Consider the following 18808-nt stretch of genomic DNA (forward strand, 5'->3'; position numbering starts at 1 on the left):
TATTTCTCTTAATTGCACAATTTCTTGGCATAGACTTTGAATTTTATTCTTCACCTCTTTCATAGATATTGGAATATTATCTTCATAGTTGATGTTAGAAATATGTGATATTTTTATCTTAAGAATATAAAAAAGTTCTTAAAGATTTGCAATGGTTACAAATCTATTCTTTCTTTTTATGATAGTAGCATCCATAATTTTTCTTCTGTAGACAACTCAAAATAAATCTATAAGTCAAATTAGAAGAAATTAATTTATAAATCCTAATACTAAATAAAAATTCTACAAAAAAGGGTAGTTCATTTTTTTTAAAGAAAAAATTATTATTAAAGAATTAAAATATTAAATTAAAGGTAGATAGTTCATAACCTTTAAAATACAATAATAGAAGTGGAATAGTTGACTTACTTCTAAAAACAAAAAAAGAACAATGAATTAGCACTCTTATCAAATTGTCAAAGACATGAATATTTAAAAACTAAAAAATTAATATACTCTTGTGTCACTCAAAAAGATTAAAAAATCATTCAAAGATGGTATGATATTAAATTCAAATAAATATTGCCAAAGACAAAAAGATTAAAAAAAAATCAAACAAGACTAAGAACTAAAAAGATATTAATAAGATTAAAGAAGGCTTCACTCTTACCTTCATATATATTATCTAACTAGAAGCTATATTTTAACATTTTCTAGGACCTCTGATAAGTACTCAATTTGCAAGATGATATCATTTGCAAAATAACTAATCAAGCCATTGAGATTGTGACAATCTTCAAGATGATGTAATAAAAATGACAATCTTCAAAAATAATATATATTTTTTTTAATAGATGATGAGATTCAATGTGTTTGATATTATGACCTTAGAGGAGACTTTTTGTATTTGGTGATATTATTGAAAAGAAGAACCACTCTTGATGTTCTTTTAAATATTTTAATTGAAGGAAGTTACAAAGATGTCAATAATAATCAAATATTAAGGTTGTCTTTTTGCCCTAGTATAGGATACTATTAATAATTAAAAGGACCTATTAATTTCTTTTGAAGAAAAAAAAGATCATAGCATGTAAAAAATATAATTTGATGCAACTTGGACTTGTTAAATATGTAATCACTATTCCTTGTAGAACATGTTCCCAAAAAAAAGAGGAAGAAAATAACATTATGGACATGCATATTTATATAGATCAATTAAATAGAAGTAAGTACAAGTTAATAAATTTGATAATACCTTGTAGAGAAGCTTTTTTCTTGACAAAAAATTGAACATTACATGGAATTTCTTAAAGCCTTTTCCTAAAAATCACACTTGTCATATGATGGGTCAATTTTACAAAAGAGTAGTTTTATTTAACAATTTTCTAAATTATTTTTAATCTTATGCTATATATGCTTTTTCTAAAGAATATTTTTCCATCTTAGAACACACAATAAAAAAAATAAAAAAATAAAAAAAACATATTGGAAATGTAGAAGACACTTTAATACGAAGCTGAAAAAGAGGAACAACGGATGAGAAACATCAATGAGAAACGTAACGAGGAACATGGACGATAAAGACCGATGAAGATGGATGAGGAACAGGAATGTACAGATGGCAGTTGGGACGTGAGAAGGCCACACGGCGTAGGCAGCCCTGGGGGGGGGGTGGACGCGGGGGTAGAGAGGTGGTGGTGTCACAGTTGCACCGCGCGGGGCCTCTCCCTGCGGCTATGGGGCGCCCACCCTCCCTCCCTCCGCGACTAGGGCGAGGCGAGACTGTCCTCGGGGTGGGCGTCCGTCGGGGACTCGGAACAAGCCATGTTGCTTCCCTAGGCCAGGCTTGGATCCATTCCTTCGAGGCTGCTCTGTATCATTCTCTCCTCCTCCACCTCCTCGGAGAGGCTCTGTGTGTTCGTGTGTGTGGGGAGCCTGCAACTGGGCTCCGTCTCTTTCTTCCTTTCCTTCCTTTCGTTCCTGCTTGCTTGCTCGCTCTCTGCCTCCCCCTGCCTCTCCCTCTCTCCATTGTCCCTTGCAATTCTCATCTCTCTTGCTCCTCTCTAGTCCTCTTCTCCTTAACTCCCCTCGTCGACTCCATCCCCACTTGCCCCCCACTTCTCCAGTGCTGCTTTCACCGTGCCTTTCTCGCGATCTCAGATTTGCTTTGTGAGTGCCTCTCCCTCCTCCCCAGCCCGCTCCCCCTTACCCTCCTCTTTCTTTTTATGCGGTTCTTGTGAATTGGGCATTTCGCAGGACGGTCCTGTGCTCTTGGGTCATCCAGTGGTCGCCAGGAATGCAATGTGATTGAGCTGTCGGGATGCGTCGTTCGTTCCCACTTTTTAGCTTGCGAAATTGGGTTTTGCTTTTTTCCGAGGGTTCACGATTCGCTATTGGTTTAAACGGTGACAACTCGCAGCTCTCTGATGGAATTGCAGTGATTGGGAGTTTCCGCATTTGGAATCCCCTAATCCATCACCTCCTTAGTAACAGAGGAAATCTGCCAATTGCTGAATTTCGCTTCGTTTGTCCATTCCTAGTGCCACTGCCCACTGCTACGTCTTAATTTTGGTTTCTTACTGCTGCAATTTTGTGGGATTTGCAATCGCGCCGGGGATAGGATTTTTTTTTTTGTTTTGTTTTGTTTTGTTTTGTTTTTTTTGTTTTTTTTGTTTTTTTTTTTTTGAGGTTTGGCTTCAGCTTTACAATTTAATGCTCAGTTCTAGTTTCTGGCTCTGAAATGTATATATCTATTAACAGGATTGAAACATTGCGTCGTGGAAACGCCGTGGCTGTGGAGACTAGTATCTTTTGGATCGAGCAGTAGTTTTGAGTTTGAGCCTCTGGAAATTCGTGGTTACGATGATGATTCAGGGCATTTGAGATATGGCCTCTATGATGTCCGGTCCCACCCACATGGAAGAGATACATCCGATTCTACCTAAATTCAGCTTACCGATTAGCAATACTAGATAGAACAGCCCTTATATTGTTGGCAGTAAGCGCAGTTCACGAGATTGCGGTGGGGAAGTTCGCCGCGTATTTGTGTGGATGCTTATGCCATCGTGGTGAGTAGCTGGTATGGTGCAGTGCTCTTCTTGAGAGCGAAGTGGGCGTTCATTCTGCGGACATGTGTGTTGGCTGTAGGAATTTCGAATGCCTTTGCATTCGACGTTAGATGTGCGAATAGGGTTTTGTTGATTGTTTAGGGCGAGTGGGAAGGCGGTAGAGGAGCACCGCAGCTGCGAATGTTGCTGTCGCATTAAATTTGTTCACAATTTTTATCAGATGTTCGGAAAAGGAACGGCTGTCTTTCGCGTAGTCAAATGATTTCGTATTGGCGGATTGGAACGTCAACCGATAATGGGAGTTGAGGGTGAGGCAAGTGTGGGGGTCAGGTGGACATTTCTGGTATTCATGCATGTATTGGAATGCCAGTACGAACAATGGATATATGTAATGTTTATATAAGCAGGGTTTGGTTGCGCAATGGTGCATTGCTAATTCGTGGCAACGTACGTCCCATTCTATGTGTATTCTCTCTTTGGTAACCTGAGTTTGATGGCGATCAACTTTGCTTTATGTTCGCTGGATTTGATAATACCGTCTTTGGGCCTTTTGCTGAAGAGTTTCTTGTGTTCCATGTGTTTCAGTGGTTGACCACACGGCCTCCATGATTCTTTAGTGACCGTCTAGTTGGAATTACATTGACTGTACCATTCAAGTGAATACGCACGTACACACACACACACACACACACACAGGTATATATATATTTATATATATATATATATATATATATAACGAAGAGTGAAGCATTGAGCAAGAACTTCGCCAGAAGAGGTCATGGAGGGTGCTGTAGAATTAGGGACTCAGTCGGAGAGATGTGCTCGAGGGGATAGTGAGCCGGAGCCAGTGTTGGAAGTTGACTTATCTTCGCGAGTTAATTCTAGCGAGGTCATAGTGGAGAATTCTGATGATGCTACAGTGCCCAAATTTAGTGATCATCAATCAGGGATATCAAGCTGTCCAACATCCACGCGCTCTCCAATTGAGACGGACCTCTCGCTTGGTATTGTGGGGCAGTTAGAGAGATCGCATGATGCCTGTGATGGGCAACAAGACTCGAGGAAAAGTCCCGATGAAGATGCTAGCGATTCAGAAAACTGTACACAAGCTGGCAGGAATGGTATAGAAGTTAGGGATACTCTGTTGAGTTTGCAGATTCGAGTGAGAGATCTTGAAATACAGTTAAAAGATCGCATTGATTGGGCACAGCAGAAAGTGATGCAAGCTGCTCAAGCAGTGAGCAAGGAACGACAAGAATTGAATGCTGTTCGTGCAGAGCGTGATGAAGCGTTGCGGTTCAAGAAGGAGCAGAAAGCTGTAGAAGAAAGTGCACTTAGGAAGAAAGCTGAATTGGAGACGGCCCTCAGGAAAGCTAGTGCAGAAGTGCGCAGATTAGAAACTGAAAATGCAGAGGTTAGAGCTGAAATGGAAGCAGCCAAGCTCAGTGCTGCTGAGTCTGTTGCCATATATCAGGAAGTTGCCAAGAGGGAAAAGAAAGGTGCCAAGAGGGCGCAAGGTTGGGAGAAGCAGAAAGCTAAACTGCAGGAGGAACTCTCGGAGGAAAAAAGGAAGTTGGCTCAGTTGCAGCAGGCACTTGCTCAAGCCAATGAGCGACACCTGCAGGCTGAGGTAAGTTCTATAGGTGTCTGCTCTAATGCTTCCTTATCCTCCAAATTCGGTTGCCGGGATCCTTCCTGTTTTCATTTGCAGCATTTGGCGTTCTCGGAACAGCCCGTGATGATCATTCCACAGAACAAAAGATCATGTGCAGGAGAGGATGAACTTTTTCATTTTCAGCCTGAGTCTCTTTCAACAAAGTATTAATATGTTTGCAACAACTGGCTCTGGGTTTCCTTTTGCCTTCAACTTGGTTTGTTTCCGTGCTCGTAGGTAAGGTGGAGGCAAGAAGAGAAAGCAAAAGAAGAAGCTATCGCTCGTGCAGACAAGGAGAAGAGGGCGAAAGAGCAGGCAGAAGCTGCATTTAAGAGACGGGAAGAAGTTACACGAAGGAAAGTAGAACAAGATAAGCAGCGGCTTCGTGACGATGTTGAACGGTTAACCCAGGAATTGTCCACTTTAAGAGCGACAGGGTCTCACAATTTCGTCAGTGCAAGTTGGAATTCCCCTGCTGCAACAGTAGGAATGATGGGCGGACGGATCGGGCAGAAGGAGATTGAGAGACTTGTTCGAGAAGTAGCGGATCTTGAGCAGGACTTACTTCAGAGGTTGTTGTCTAAGATAACTATGTTCGTATTATTCCAGGAGTTACAGGCTAGAATGTTTTAGGATCAGGCCATATCATTGTCTGGCTATTGTTTCTCGTCTTCTAGAATGTCTCTAGGATATTTTGTGTTTTGCTTTCATTACATTCATCTCTAATTTGCAGGTTCAGATGTAGCCGCCAAACCTCGTGTCAATTAATTCTGCTTAACTCTCTTAAATTGGTAAAAAGTTCAATATAGATTTTTAACTCTTAAAAGTTGTAATGAACATCAGAATGGACTGCAATTAGGGCGGAGCACAAGATTACGATACTAGGAATGATGCTCATACTTTAGGTGATTGCTAAAATATAATGGCCTTCTGCTTGTGCAGGGATGTGCGGAGGGATCGCGAGTGTGTGATGTGCATGTGCGAGGAAATGTCAGTAGTTTTCATGCCGTGTGCCCACCAGGTGGTATGCATCAAATGCAACGAGCTTCATGAAAAACAGGGCATGCGGGATTGTCCTTCTTGTCGAACGCCTATTCAACAACGCATTCGTGTCTACGGTGCTAGCTCCTAGCCTATATCGACTAAGGAAATCCCTATCGATGAAACAAATCAGTTCTGGGTCTTGCCAGACACGTCTCGTTTGGTGGGGAGATTTTGTCCAGGAATATTGTATGTCTTACGGAGCAAGCTTGTTGCCCTTTGGTTGCAAAAAGAAAAGCTAGTAACTAGCAGAACTGGCAAGGACCTTGCGCAGCTTACTGTGATCATAAGATTTTGTACTTGGGTTGTATGTTGGCCACCAAACATAATGGATTGTAAAAGTATGTGAGTTCCTATCTTGGCCAACGTCTTTTCAGGCACATGTTGCATGTGTCATTCTACAAAGTGTGGAACTATGTGCTTGTATTGTGCTAAAGATTCTCGAGGGGTGGATGAAGTTAAACCGCAAGAGTGACCCAAGAGAAAGTTGTTTGTTTGTTCGGATTTGAAAGAGAAGTATTGGATTTGTTTAGGAGAGATGTGGAGTTCAACGGTTGGATTGAGCATTTGCTTATCACGTATGGCGTACGTTCCACTAAGTGTTTGTATCTCTAATCTTCGTTTGAAGATGCTATAATCCCACTTTGCGGGTCTATGCTGATTTTTAACATTTCGCATACTACGGCATAAAGAAACGCATCTCGTCGATGATGTGCCGCAGCAGTGTTAACGTTAACGCCGGGGTCTATGGGAACACACAGATATGCCCTTGAGGTCAATGGTGAATTTGTGAGCCCTTAATACAGTATTTACGTGACAAGTTGTTCAACCGTAATGCTGATCCGCAGCGGCCCCATTTTTGTGCAGATCAGATGCCCAGGGCATTTATAAAAAGTCAACAAAAAGGCCGCATGGATGGAATTATTCAGTTACCGCTAATGACACACGTAAGTTCCGTAAAAATGGAAGGAGAATCAGCGCATGTGACGGAATGATCAATTATAAGAAATCATCGGTTCAGATCGGTAATGTGCTGCGGTAGGTTACAGAAGGTCGTGTACATTTCCGCATCGATTGTGCAAACTAAAGCTTCTACGAACACCGGCGGTAGATTCAGAGCGACTACCCAGTCAAAGCAACAAGGCCGGCTTGCTTCACCTGTGTGCCTATAAATACGTCTCCTCTAATGAGAATTGACTGGTGAAGTGTATCATTTTGAGAGTCTAAATTCACCACTCTATCCTATGGGGCTTCACCTTCCAGCATCCTGTGTGTGTTCTCGCTGAGTCTCTGCTCCATTTCCACCATAGTTTCTAGACCTTTCCGTAGAAGCTGTATGTGTAGTACGGCTGGTATCTGTGGTGTGTTCAAGTTTCTTGAGCAGTTTCGGAGGACTTCGATACAAGATTGAGGTATTAGCTGAAGCCGAGAGAGAATTGGTGTTGAACTAGAATTATGTTTTGGGGAACTAGTTGATTGTAGTGTTTAGCCTCGCAACGAGTTCGGCACTTGATTAGCTCAGGTCCTTGCGCTTCAAGCGTCTGTTGGTAGGCAGTAGTCTTCGAATTGAGCAGCCCCAACAATTTGAGCATCTGAAATTTCATGCTGCAGGATGCACTGGAGCTCCTGGAACGGTGGCTATAATCTGTGACCTCGGAACCTTGAGGAGGATATCTATATTAATATAGAAATAAGTTCAGCGTCGCCTTGCCTCAACTTCGTTAGTTGATCGCACCACTCAAGGTCAGAGTGACCCCTTGTTGCTGCCGGCTGCTAGGCTCCATGACCCAGCTCTGCTGTTGTGTTTGTGTAGTTTCGCTTGTTTAGTGACGAGAATTGCGAACTCATCTCTGCGAACTCAGCAAGCACGCGTATACGTTGGCGCTAATTGAAGTTGTTTCTTATTGCCATTTTAGCTTGGAAGGAGTGCCAATCTTCCGTCGTGAGGTGGTTCTCATGTAGGGATGGTTGCCAGGATCGTATGGGTGCAGTTTTTGGTCTGCTTAGTGCACCAATTCGTGGTTGAATTGTTGAGAAGTTCAATCTCTACGACAAACTAGTGTAGTAAACAGACCCTATACATGGCCCCGTTAATACTTTGCTTGATATTGCTCGATTTTATGCAGTGTACGACATGAAGGTGCTTTAACTCTAGTCATATTTGTGTCTTGCCAGCCTAAAGCTTTCGCAGGATCTAAATCTTCACATCTGCTCTGCTCTTACTCCAGGTGCTGACAAATTCCTACGCCATCTTGATTTTCGCGCCAGACGCTGCACCTCCTGATCAGGCGTTGTTGCACAAAATCCTCCCCATTCGTAGAATATTACTTTCGAACTCTTTGTTTCCACCTGATACATCGCAAGATCCGTGAGAAGGCTAAATGGAGAACCAAGAGGTACAATGGCATTGATTTTTTACATTCTGTTATGAAAGTATGATCTTTAGACGTATTACCCATGTATTCGACTCATCCATCTTCTAAAATTCAGTGGACCAATGCTTTGGTGAGCCTTAATAATTGCATTTTAGACGCCAGGGACTTTGCTGCTCTGCCATGTGGACGATCTCAAACTTCATCAGGCTTCGCACTGGAATGCATTGATCCACGAAATCCACACAAGTTTACATGTTATCTTTCTTGACAGGGAAGAACATAGTTCTGTCATGGACCGACTAATCTCGCGCGTCTGCTCATTGCGCAGGTATTCACTTACTACACGGGAGGTCCTCCTCCGAATTGGTTGGATAGGGATTCATGGTATGCCCCAGTTACGGTGGCCCCAGCTGAAACAATGCCGGTAAGTAAATCCAAATCTGCAATTAGTGGTGAGATTATCTTTTCTTCAGGCCGAGTCAGAGCATAAACTGGTCATGTTAGTGAATGTGGGCCTCCCCAAGTCTATCTGAAGGTTTTCTGTAGATCATGTAGAAATCGTCTAGTAGAATTTTTCATTTGCTCTTCCGACATCACCTGGTGTAGTCGAGAAGGTAACAATACTAATTTTCTTTTCGGGGAGGCATGTGGCGGAAGGAGTTGAATCCGGGGCCAACAGCGTCTCTAAAGAAGAAGACGTGCATTTGGAAAATTGTGTTCCCATTTTTCATAGAATTGAGTTTTACACGTGGGACACAAATTTGATTTTTAAAGATGGAATTTTGTGCCAATTGCGCGTTGCAGCCGGTTGGACTGAGGAAGCTGGAGTTGAAAGTGGACATGTGTTGCATGAAATGTGCGGAAATTGTGTCGGAAGAAATCAGAGAATTACCTGGTACGTAGCACGACAACGGACCCCTAGCTAGGTCGGCAGAAGATGCTCGTAAGTGGAGTAAAGTGTGTTGGCGTTCGTCGAGGACTCATTATAGATATGGACAAGGCATTGATTTTGTGTGAGCGATGTGCAGGAGTGCTGGATGTACAGGTGGACTACAAGCTCAAGAAAGTGACAGTGATTGGGATGCCATTCGAACCTGATGTGCTGAAACGCGCGAAGAAGGTGGACAAGAAAGCACATTGGTGGCCTCCGCCAGCGCCCGAACCTGCACCCGCACCCCCTCCACCTCCCCCACCCGCACCAATAATAGTTCAGTGTAACTGCACCTGCAAATGTAAGCTGGAGGATCCCCCCAAGGAAGAGAAAAAAGAGGATGAGAAGAAGGAAGAAATCAAGGAGGAAAAGAAAGAGGAGGAGAAGAAGGAAGAGGAGAAGAAAGAGGAGAAGAAAGAGGAGGAGAAGAAGGAAGAGAAGAAAGAGGAGCCCAAGAAGGAAGAAGAGAAGAAAGAGGAGCCCAAGAAGGAAGAGAAGCCTGCACCACCACCACCAGCTCCTGCCCCTACACCACCAGAGCCCCAACCGAGGATATTCCCCCCCTTTGAATACAATGTGGGGAACTTCCCCATGTATGACTACCACCCCAGCCAAGCCTACAACCCTCTCCTCCCTTACAGCCCTTACCCTTACGCGCGCCCCATCTACTACGATTGGCCCCACTTTCGAACTGCAGAAGGCGCTGGGGCTGCGTTTCTTCCACCTCCCAAACCCAGTGCTTACCAAACCGTCGGGGACTTCTGGAACATTTTCCAACCTCCGTAAAGAACCACCCCGTTTCCCTCATTCTCACCTTCCTTTGTATATGTTTACACTGATATAGTTGGTAGTTTTGTTCCGTAGACTTGATCAGCTTTCCATTGTGTGGTGTGGTAGGAGATCCAATCTCGTAAACTGGAGAGTGGTTATTCCTAGTTGGAACCTTTGAGGCATTATGTCCCGGGTGGCCACGCTTGAATCTTGTACTCCTAGTTCTATGTGGGTTTGAGCAATAGGGGAGGGAGGTGACTTGATCCAACTGAGGTCTACCTCTTTGCGAGCTTGGTCTTCCCTGCTATGTACTGGTTGTACCTGACATTAGACAGAAGCTGGAGAGCCGGATTTAATTGTTTAATTGGCCGATTCTTGAAGAAAAAAGCCAAAAAGAAAAGAAAAAGAATTAATGAGTCTTTGCTATGAAAGGCAGGACCGACCTCAACATCATTAGGGCGGTGGTGTAAGTTTCCTTCGCAGCCAAAGGTTTTGGAACCTCTACTTCACCTGTGTGCTCATGGTGCAGAGCCAAGCTTTTAATATATTTTTCCCAGTTCGTACCCTTGGTTTGACCTCTTCGCAGCTGTTCTAAGAAAGGCAATAGACATGGAAAAATTGCAGTGGTATGTTGACGCCTTTTTCTTGAAAAAAGCTGAAAGGACCAAAGACCTCTTTGGGACCACATTCTGATCACCTACTTTTATCTCCTACTTCAGGTAGTATAGTCACTTCAGAATAACTAGAGCCAGATGTTATTGCATCTTCAGGGAGACTATTCTCCTCGTATGTCTTATGGAAAGAACCAGGGAGCTAATTATAGTTCCATGTAGGCCACAGTATCCTCCAGTCACAGCAAGGAGTTTGTGTAGGTTATTTAGGAGGAGAGCACCTGGCGGCCGATGTCGTAAATCAAAAGCCGTATCTGAAACGCGAAGATTATTGAATCAAGAAGAACCCAGCCTGGGATGTGTGTAAAAAGAATTACTTGCGATAATATGCAACAATTTCTGGAAGAGGTTTTCTTCCAACCTTGTGGGAAATGAACTGGGGGTGATAGAGAGGGTGTGTGACTGGTGGATGGGAAGGCTTGCGTGCATTGTAAGCTGTGGAATCGAGCTGGGGCACCGACAAAGGTGGCGAGGATGTAGTGTTCCATGGCTCCGTGCTGACTGGGCTTGTGGCGTGACTCTGGCTGGACATTGCGTTGCTGCTGCTGTTGCTGTTGCTGATGCTGCTGTTGTTGTTGTTGCTGGGTGTGTTGTTTTTTTCGTGTGGCTGTCATGGCTCGTGTGTAGCTCCCAAGCAAACTGACAAAGTCGCCGCTGCACCGCCTCGTGGATTTTCCGCCCCAGCCATGCGTGATTTGTTGAAGCCACCCCAGCTCCAGCTTTGCTGCTCCTGCTCCTGCTCCTCCTGTGCTTCTTCTGCTGCCCCACCATAAGCATCCGAGTCTTGGAGCTGACTGTGTGTGTGTGTGGACAAGCTCTCCTCTCTTGCTCCAGGTTCGATGACCCATGCAAAAGCAAAAAAGCACAAGTGGGTCACGCTTCATTCCAGCCATAAGAATGTGGATTACACGAAGTTGCATGCCAGGGACAAGTCTCTACCATTACCGCCTACTTCTAGATAGATGCCTTTTTTGCATTAATCATGATTAGTATCATTGTATTGTCCATGTAACGGTGGAATCCCAAGCCTGTACTAAAAAAACGTTTCATATCCTGAAGGATATTGTCAAAAACAAAACAAAACAAAATAAAAATAAAGAATTATATAACAATAAGTAAAACAAGTGCCTGCCACATGATCTGTTCGTGGGAGAAGCGAAACTTTGAACTTGAAAAATACTTTGAATTGTTTGAACGTTTTTACATTTCAATGAGTAACCAATTGTTCTCATTTATGGCTGGAAGTTGTTCAAATGCGTTTTGAGTTGAGACTAGATTTTGTTTTTAGAAATTTGACAAAATCGATTCTGTATCCAATCATAAAATTAGACTTAAACTTCACATCTTATTTTAATTGAGAAGAATGTTTTGCCAGCAAGTTAATTTTGTAATGTATATTATGTTCTGGTATGAAAAATATTATGCATGATATGAATATTCAAAAACTAAAGTTATTTTTTATGATGTTTTGTAAACAAAATTATTCTGAAACATAAATACATTGAACCAACATTACATTCAAAGCATGGTAAAGGTTATGATGAAGTATTCATCATATTAAAATTATTAAATATTATCTTAAACATATGATAATTATTAAATATTATCTTAAACATATGAAACAATACCTATTTATTTTAAAATTATCTTAAAATTATTAAATATTATCTTAAACATATGATAGGTATTGTTTCAATTGTTTTATAATTTTTCACTAATTTGATAAAACCATTTGAGAGATGAATTGATAATCTTTTAATTAGTGTGCATAATTATTTTTATTATACAATGCTATAAAAAGATTAGTAAATCACCACACTTGTACAGACTTTCACAGATCATTTAAAATAAAATCTAAGCAAAAGATATTTTTTATTTCCTCTTTCTCCAATATTTTTTTTGATATTTTCTTTAAAATATAATTGATTTTCTTATTTTCTAAAATAACATGTAAATTTACCTATTTGAAATTAGTTTAATACATCTAAGTTAAATATCATCTTTTAGAAGGTTAACATGATATGACTATACTTTATTATTCGTATAAAATCTAACGTACGGATTAGAAAGAAAATAATAATAAATTCTTTATATAAATTTAAGATTTTAATTTTATTCATATATATAATATTTATAAATTTTGATACTAATTTCTTTCATTTATCTTTATATATATATATATATATATATATATATATGATTATATAAATTTAATCTAAAAAAATTATTATTCATTAAAAAGAAAATTTATTTTTTTATTTTCTTCAGAAAAGAACTTATTGTTATTTAATGTTTTTAATTTCACTATTACATGACTTGTCAATTCTCAATGAATAATTCCTATTTAATTAAATATTATATTAGAATTTTAGAATTTTTAAAATAATCTACTAACTTAGACCTATTTTTATTTGCATATTTACAAATTCAAATAGACAAACAAGTAGTATTATGTAAAATTATACTAATAAAAAATTTGATTTTTTTAATATCTATACTTAAAGTTCTAGTACTTTTTTAATATTATTTATTTCTTTTTCTAAATTTTCTATTTATGATTTATAGATGCAATAATGGAATTTTTATTTTTTCATAAATCATACATATATATATATATATATATATATATATATAAAAAGTATTTGTATACTAGACTAGTTAAAAATTATTAAATAAAATTATTAAATAAGTAATTTACTCTAAAAAAATTCTATTTTTTATACTTACTAAGAAAAAGACATAGAATAACAAATGTTAGATATTTTATGTGACTAGTTATTTAAAAATTCTCATAAGTTTTTAGGATAGAAAGATGATTTTACTAACTTTAAATTATCACATCTTTTTCTTATTATTTCTATTCTTGCATTCTTAAGAAGTTAAAAACAATACATGACAATCAAAATTGAATATAGAAATAACATTGGTTCTAGTTACACTCTTATAAATGCAAGTCTTAAATTTGTTCCAACTAGAATAAGTCTCATGTATTTTCTAATCATGTCACTTTTAAATATATCATGGTTAATATAGTTTCTTAAAATACAACAATTGGAACTAATTTATGTTCTATTTATTATTAAAAACTAATTATTTTTAAATGTATATATATATATATATATATATATATATATATATATAAAGAAAAAAAAAAGAAAGAGCATATTTATAATTAAATTAATTTTATAAATAATTAAATAATTAAGTATAAACTTATTAATCAAATATTGTATATCCTATGCTACTAATAAATATAATATGACACTTTATTCTTATGTTGTTAAACTAGTTATTAAAGTATTCAAATATATTATTTTTTATTAAGCTAAAATCTATATAATATCAACATAAATAATATCTATAATCTTATAAATATCTAAATTACTATATTCTTGAGAATTTTGGTTATTTAATCGATATTATTTTTATCTATAGTCAATTCTTACATTTTTAAGTATCTATTGCATAAAAATCAAAGAAATTAGCAAAATATGAATTTATTAAAAATATCATAAATTATATAAAATAGATAATAATAAGGCTACACATAATATAAGTTCTAATATAGTCATTTTTACATTACAAAAAATGAATCAATATATAATTATATATTATCTAAATTTTGAGTAAATTTAAATTATAATTTTATAAAAAATTATATAAAGTTTAAATCATAAAATAGATTGAATTGGTTTATATTGCATTATAATTCTTTTAAATAACTAAATATATAAATTTAAAATTAAAAAAAATCTCTCTAAAAAATTAATATTTTATATTTTCTTTAAGTGTAAATATTATTGAAGAAATAGAACTTTAAAGTTACAAGACATAGCATCAACAAGATTGTATGCAAAGAAAGTGTAGAATAAGATATCTCTCACTTCCATTATCTATTACTTATAAATAATGGCCACTATTTTAATGGATAACTTCCATCCTATAATGAATAAATCCATCTAATATTCTATCAAGACTATCCATTAATATCTTTTCTATTATACAGATATACCTTTAACATATCTGTAAAATCATTTGTCCATTCATCTATCTTATCTCTTGATCTTTTTACATACCAAGAGCCAACACTTTGACTAATAAGAATTTATTTAAAGTAATATCTTTTATAATATAACTAATTTTACTTTCATTTTTACTTACTTATTTTTACAATTCCACTTTGCTATTGATCAAAGGCTTCCAATTCTAATCCTTTTATCAACATTTAATGTCTATCCTTTATTAATGTCTTTATCAACAAATTCGAAAGCATGTCTTTTGTTGTAGAATATTTCATATCAATTAATCTCATTTCATTCTTCTATCTTATAAAGTAATGTTGAATGCGAATGTATTTGGTCCTTGAATGATGCTTTCAATTCTTTGCAATTGCAAGACATCCTTGATTATTACATTCAATTAGAATTTTTTTTATTTCCACTACTTTAATGTCCTCCAAAAGTTATCTTAATCATATTGCTTCCATTGTACCATAGCTTGTTGCCATGTACTTAGCCTCCATTTTTAACCTTGAAATTATTAGTTATATCTTTCAATTCCATGAAATAGCTCCCATTTCAATAAAGAATACATATCCTATTGTCGATCTTCTATCATTTGCATCTCCAATCCAATTCACATTACAATAACCATGCAAAATAATGATATTTCTTTCAAGGCACAATTTGAAATGTAAAATATTTTTTAAGTACATCATGGTCCTTTTTATGATTGTCAAATAGATTGATCCAATCTTTGACAAGTGTTGACTCACAACATTCACTACATATGCAAGATCCACCCTTGTAGCAACCATTGCATACATAAGTGAGCCTATTGATGCCTTGTATAGAACACCTCGTATTTGACCTTCAAATTTAGCAAAGTCCTCATCCGTGAACTTTAACTTCAAATTTGCTTCCAAAGTTGTTCCAATTAGCTTACATTCCTCCATATTAAATCATTTCAACACTTCTTTAATGTACATGCTTTGATTCATTGTAATATTCTTCTTAGCACAATCTCCTATAAACTCCAATTCTAAATAATACTAAATTTCTTCCAAATCACTTTTTTCATATTCCTTTTCTAACTTTGCCTTCAATTAATTTATAAACTTCAAAGTATTGGTTAAGATGATCAAATCATCAACATAAAGGATGATAATCAACATGAATTCATTTCAGTGCATCACATAGATAGAATGATCATCTTTACTATTTTTAAATCCTTCATTCACAAAAAATGTCTCAATACATAGGTATCATGTCTTTGATGATTACTTGAGTCCATACAAAGATTTCTTCAACTCACAAACAAAATTTTATTTTCCTTCTTTAACAAATCCTTAAGATTAATCCATATAAATAGCTTCTTCTAACCTTCCATTTAAAAAAGCCATCTTTACATTCATTTAATACATCTCCAAATCCATTGTTGTCTCAATTGTTACAAAAGTTAAGATAATATTAAATTTAGCCACGAAGCAAATATCTCATTTAAATCAATAATAGTAACTTATAAATAGCCTTTAATAACTAATTTAGTCTTATATCTCATAATATTATCTATTGCATCTTTTTTGGTTTTGAACATTTACTTACAACCAATTGTAGATCAATTTGGTGGAAGTTGAGTCAATTTCCATGTTTCATTGTCTATGAGTGATTTTTATTCTTTTTTCATGGCATTTTTCCACTTTATAGGATCCATGGACTTCATTGCATTACACAAATTCAATGAATCAATAAACAGTGTAACATTAGTATGTTTTTTAATTATTTAAAAAAAATGTGGTTCTCCCATTATTCACTAAGTTGTTTTCTATTTCTTAAAGGATGTCTCTTTTCATTTGATGAAGATTCACCTTCTTACACTCCAAGGTCTCTTCTAAATTTTTTTTATCTTAAGGCTTGTCTCTTTATATTTAATGGTTGATATTCCTTATTATCATCATCTTCAAAATCTTGATTGTCTTCATTGTTAGTTCTGATTATAGACACATTTTAGTCTACCTTCATTAGCTCTCTATTTTAATTTTTATTTCTATCATCTTCATTTTCATCATCTTCTTTTTCTTTCTTTGCTCAAATTGAAGATATATCTACAGATACACCAATATTCCTACTTGGACATATTTCCAAATGTTCACAAATACTCTTATGCTCTTAAATCCTAAATCTTAGTTTCTAAATACATTAACATATATGCCTTGGTACCCTTATAATATCCAACAAAACATATTTTGTAACTTTTGTATTAAGTTTGGATTTCATACAATCTCGTACCTTTGCATAAGCAATATATCTAAAAATCATAATATGTGAAATACAAGGTTTTTTGCCACTCCAAGCTTCTTGTAGAATCATTGATTTGGATGGACTTATAAGGCATCTATTTCTTATGTACATTGCAATAATCATGGCTTCTATCCAATATTCATATCCAAAATTTTGTCTATAAAGTAAACTCCTTATCATCTTTGCAATAGTGTAATTTGTTCTTTTAGCAACTCAATTTTGTTGTGGAATATAAAGTATAGAGGTTTATCTTACAATGCCTTGAATCTTCAAAAATTCATCAAAATACTTTGACACATATTTACTTCCATTATCCGTATTCAATATTTTGATCTTGTATTTATATTACTTTTTTATAAGTGCCTTAAATACTTTAAATCTTAAAAAATACTAACTCTTGGCTTTAAAGATATAAATCCACATCTTTTTTAAAAAATATCAATATATATAACAAAATACTTTATTCTTCCAATTAATGGCATCTTCATTGGTCTACAAAAATTAGAATGTTTAATCTCCAATAATTTGCTAGCATGTATTGCAACTCCACTTAAATATGAAGTTTTTTATTCTTTGCCTTGGATATAACCTTTTTAAGTAAGAGGCATGGCATTGTGGCTAAATTAAATAAGATCTAAGTCACTTACTATGGATTAGAGCTCTTTCATGCTTTTGACATTCAAATGACTAAGTCATAGATGCCAAATTCTAAACTTGTCTTGATCTTGTGGAAACTCAGCAAATACCGCCACTTCAACTCCATTAACCTTCTTACAATTGATGAAGTAGAGGCTGTCATTTTTAAGGCCTTTGGCAACATATTGTCTATCAAATGTCTTCACAAAACATCCATTCATGTCAAATTGAACCTTACAACCATGAGATACAAGTTTGTACACCATAAAGAGATTCTTTTTCATTTTTGGCACATGTAAGACTTCCTTCAATTTGATCTTCTTCGTTTGGTCTTTTACTACAATTTCTATCATAATAAAGTCAATTTCAATGGCTTGTACCATGCCATTGTCTCTCAACCAAATTTTTTTTATTAGAATTACTTCATAAGTATCAAATAAATATTTGAATGGTATCATGTGCTTAGTAGCATCCAAAACTATAATCTATTTGGACATAGCAACCATAGAGGCTCCTTCACTAGCTATGAAAGTATAATCATTTCTATTAAAGTTATTATGAGCATTGTTTGCATTCTCTTTATCTCTTTTTTTAATTTGAAAGAAGTTTTTATAAAGTGATTTGATTTTTTATAAATATAGTAATTTTTTATATTTCTTTTTGAATTATCATGTTGATGAAAGTAGATACCTTTGCCTTGTCTTAAAAATAGTGTATAATCATCATTTTAAAGTTTTTTTTTTCTTTCTTTCTTTTTAGTCACTTCATGAGCTAGTCTCGATATAATATAATTTATGATAAGTGCCTTCATGTTGATAGACTCCAATGCCACAATGAGGTAGTTGTAGAAATCTAAAAGGCTCTTGAGTAATGTCAACACAATGTTCTTATCATCAACTAGCTTGTTAATAATTCTTAGTTGATTTGTAAGTGTTTTTACCTAGTTGACATATGCTATGAGGTCATCTCTTTCTTCCATCTTTACCATTAAGAACTTCATCCTTTTCAAGAGAATATTGACAAGGTTTCCACTCTCATAGATGTTACAAAGAATTATTTATGCTTTTGCTAGTCTATTGCAAGCAATTACATACACAAAGTTGGCATCATCAAGATTTACTGCAATTTCAAAAGCCTTCCTTTCACAATATTTGTACCTCTTTTTCACCTTGTCATCAGCATTGTTGGTTGGAAGCTCTTCACTTTTATCAATAATATCCCAAAGTTCCAATGAAGCTAACAAAAGTTCTATTTTTTTCTTCCAATGGTAAAACTTGTCATCTTTAAATTTCTCAATAACTCTCAAGCCTTCATCTTCACTTAAATCCATGTCTAAAGAAGAGATGTATCAAAGAGATTTAAAAAAAAAAAAAAAAAAAAAAA

The 18808-nt window shown here is 36.0% G+C and overlaps 2 protein-coding genes and 2 long non-coding RNA genes across 5 annotated transcripts; 2 read left to right on the forward strand and 2 right to left on the reverse strand.

Annotated features, from left to right (window-relative positions):
- The first annotated feature begins 1723 nt into the window (after nt 1-1723).
- On the forward strand, nt 1724-6096 carry LOC112277338 (MND1-interacting protein 1). Its single transcript, XM_024509512.3, has 4 exons — nt 1724-2148; nt 3633-4677; nt 4939-5273; nt 5644-6096. Exons 2-4 carry the CDS (start codon nt 3826-3828, stop codon nt 5831-5833), a joined length of 1377 nt encoding a protein of 458 aa, XP_024365280.1. The 5' UTR covers nt 1724-2148; nt 3633-3825; the 3' UTR covers nt 5834-6096.
- Nucleotides 6097-6943: 847 nt separating this feature from the next.
- LOC112277339 (uncharacterized) lies at nt 6944-10400 on the forward strand. 2 transcript variants are annotated; one of them, XM_024509513.3, is made up of 6 exons: nt 6944-7154; nt 7354-7485; nt 7971-8138; nt 8446-8541; nt 8922-9012; nt 9146-10400. In XM_024509513.3, the coding sequence occupies exons 3-6, from the start codon at nt 8124-8126 to the stop codon at nt 9832-9834; spliced, it is 891 nt and encodes a 296-aa protein (XP_024365281.1). In that variant the 5' UTR covers nt 6944-7154; nt 7354-7485; nt 7971-8123; the 3' UTR covers nt 9835-10400. The 2 variants fall into 2 exon arrangements, with proteins under 2 accessions (XP_024365281.1, XP_090103578.1); XM_090247452.1 differs by lacking the exon at nt 7354-7485 and having other exon boundaries at nt 6953-7154.
- Nucleotides 10401-15735: 5335 nt separating this feature from the next.
- Nucleotides 15736-16479, reverse strand: LOC149986339 (uncharacterized). Its single transcript, XR_016501092.1, has 3 exons — nt 16357-16479; nt 16094-16205; nt 15736-15871 (listed from the first exon to the last, which is right to left on the reverse strand). It is a non-coding gene; the product is annotated as an uncharacterized LOC149986339 (long non-coding RNA).
- A 1671-nt stretch (nt 16480-18150) lies between these two features.
- Nucleotides 18151-18699, reverse strand: LOC149986340 (uncharacterized). Its single transcript, XR_016501093.1, has 2 exons — nt 18583-18699; nt 18151-18277 (listed from the first exon to the last, which is right to left on the reverse strand). It is a non-coding gene; the product is annotated as an uncharacterized LOC149986340 (long non-coding RNA).
- Nucleotides 18700-18808: the final 109 nt, after the last annotated feature.

Source organism: Physcomitrium patens, chromosome 25, assembly GCF_059467195.1.
Source record: "Physcomitrium patens ecotype Gransden chromosome 25, ASM5946719v1, whole genome shotgun sequence".
NCBI classification, from domain to species: Eukaryota; Viridiplantae; Streptophyta; class Bryopsida; order Funariales; family Funariaceae; genus Physcomitrium; species Physcomitrium patens.

What these genes read in the sequence shown, in the direction of transcription:
- LOC112277338 (XM_024509512.3), top strand. Translation starts at nt 3,826, where the DNA reads ATGGAGGGTGCTGTAGAATTAGGGACTCAGTCGGAGAGATGTGCTCGA. An exon ending in AGCGACACCTGCAGGCTGAG is followed by an intron (nt 4,678 to 4,938) that starts GTAAGTTCTATA and finishes CCGTGCTCGTAG; the next exon opens with GTAAGGTGGAGGCAAGAAGA. An exon ending in GAGCAGGACTTACTTCAGAG is followed by an intron (nt 5,274 to 5,643) that starts GTTGTTGTCTAA and finishes CTGCTTGTGCAG; the next exon opens with GGATGTGCGGAGGGATCGCG.
- LOC112277339 (XM_024509513.3), top strand. An exon ending in CCCCAGCTGAAACAATGCCG is followed by an intron (nt 8,542 to 8,921) that starts GTAAGTAAATCC and finishes TGCGCGTTGCAG; the next exon opens with CCGGTTGGACTGAGGAAGCT. An exon ending in AGAAATCAGAGAATTACCTG is followed by an intron (nt 9,013 to 9,145) that starts GTACGTAGCACG and finishes AGCGATGTGCAG; the next exon opens with GAGTGCTGGATGTACAGGTG.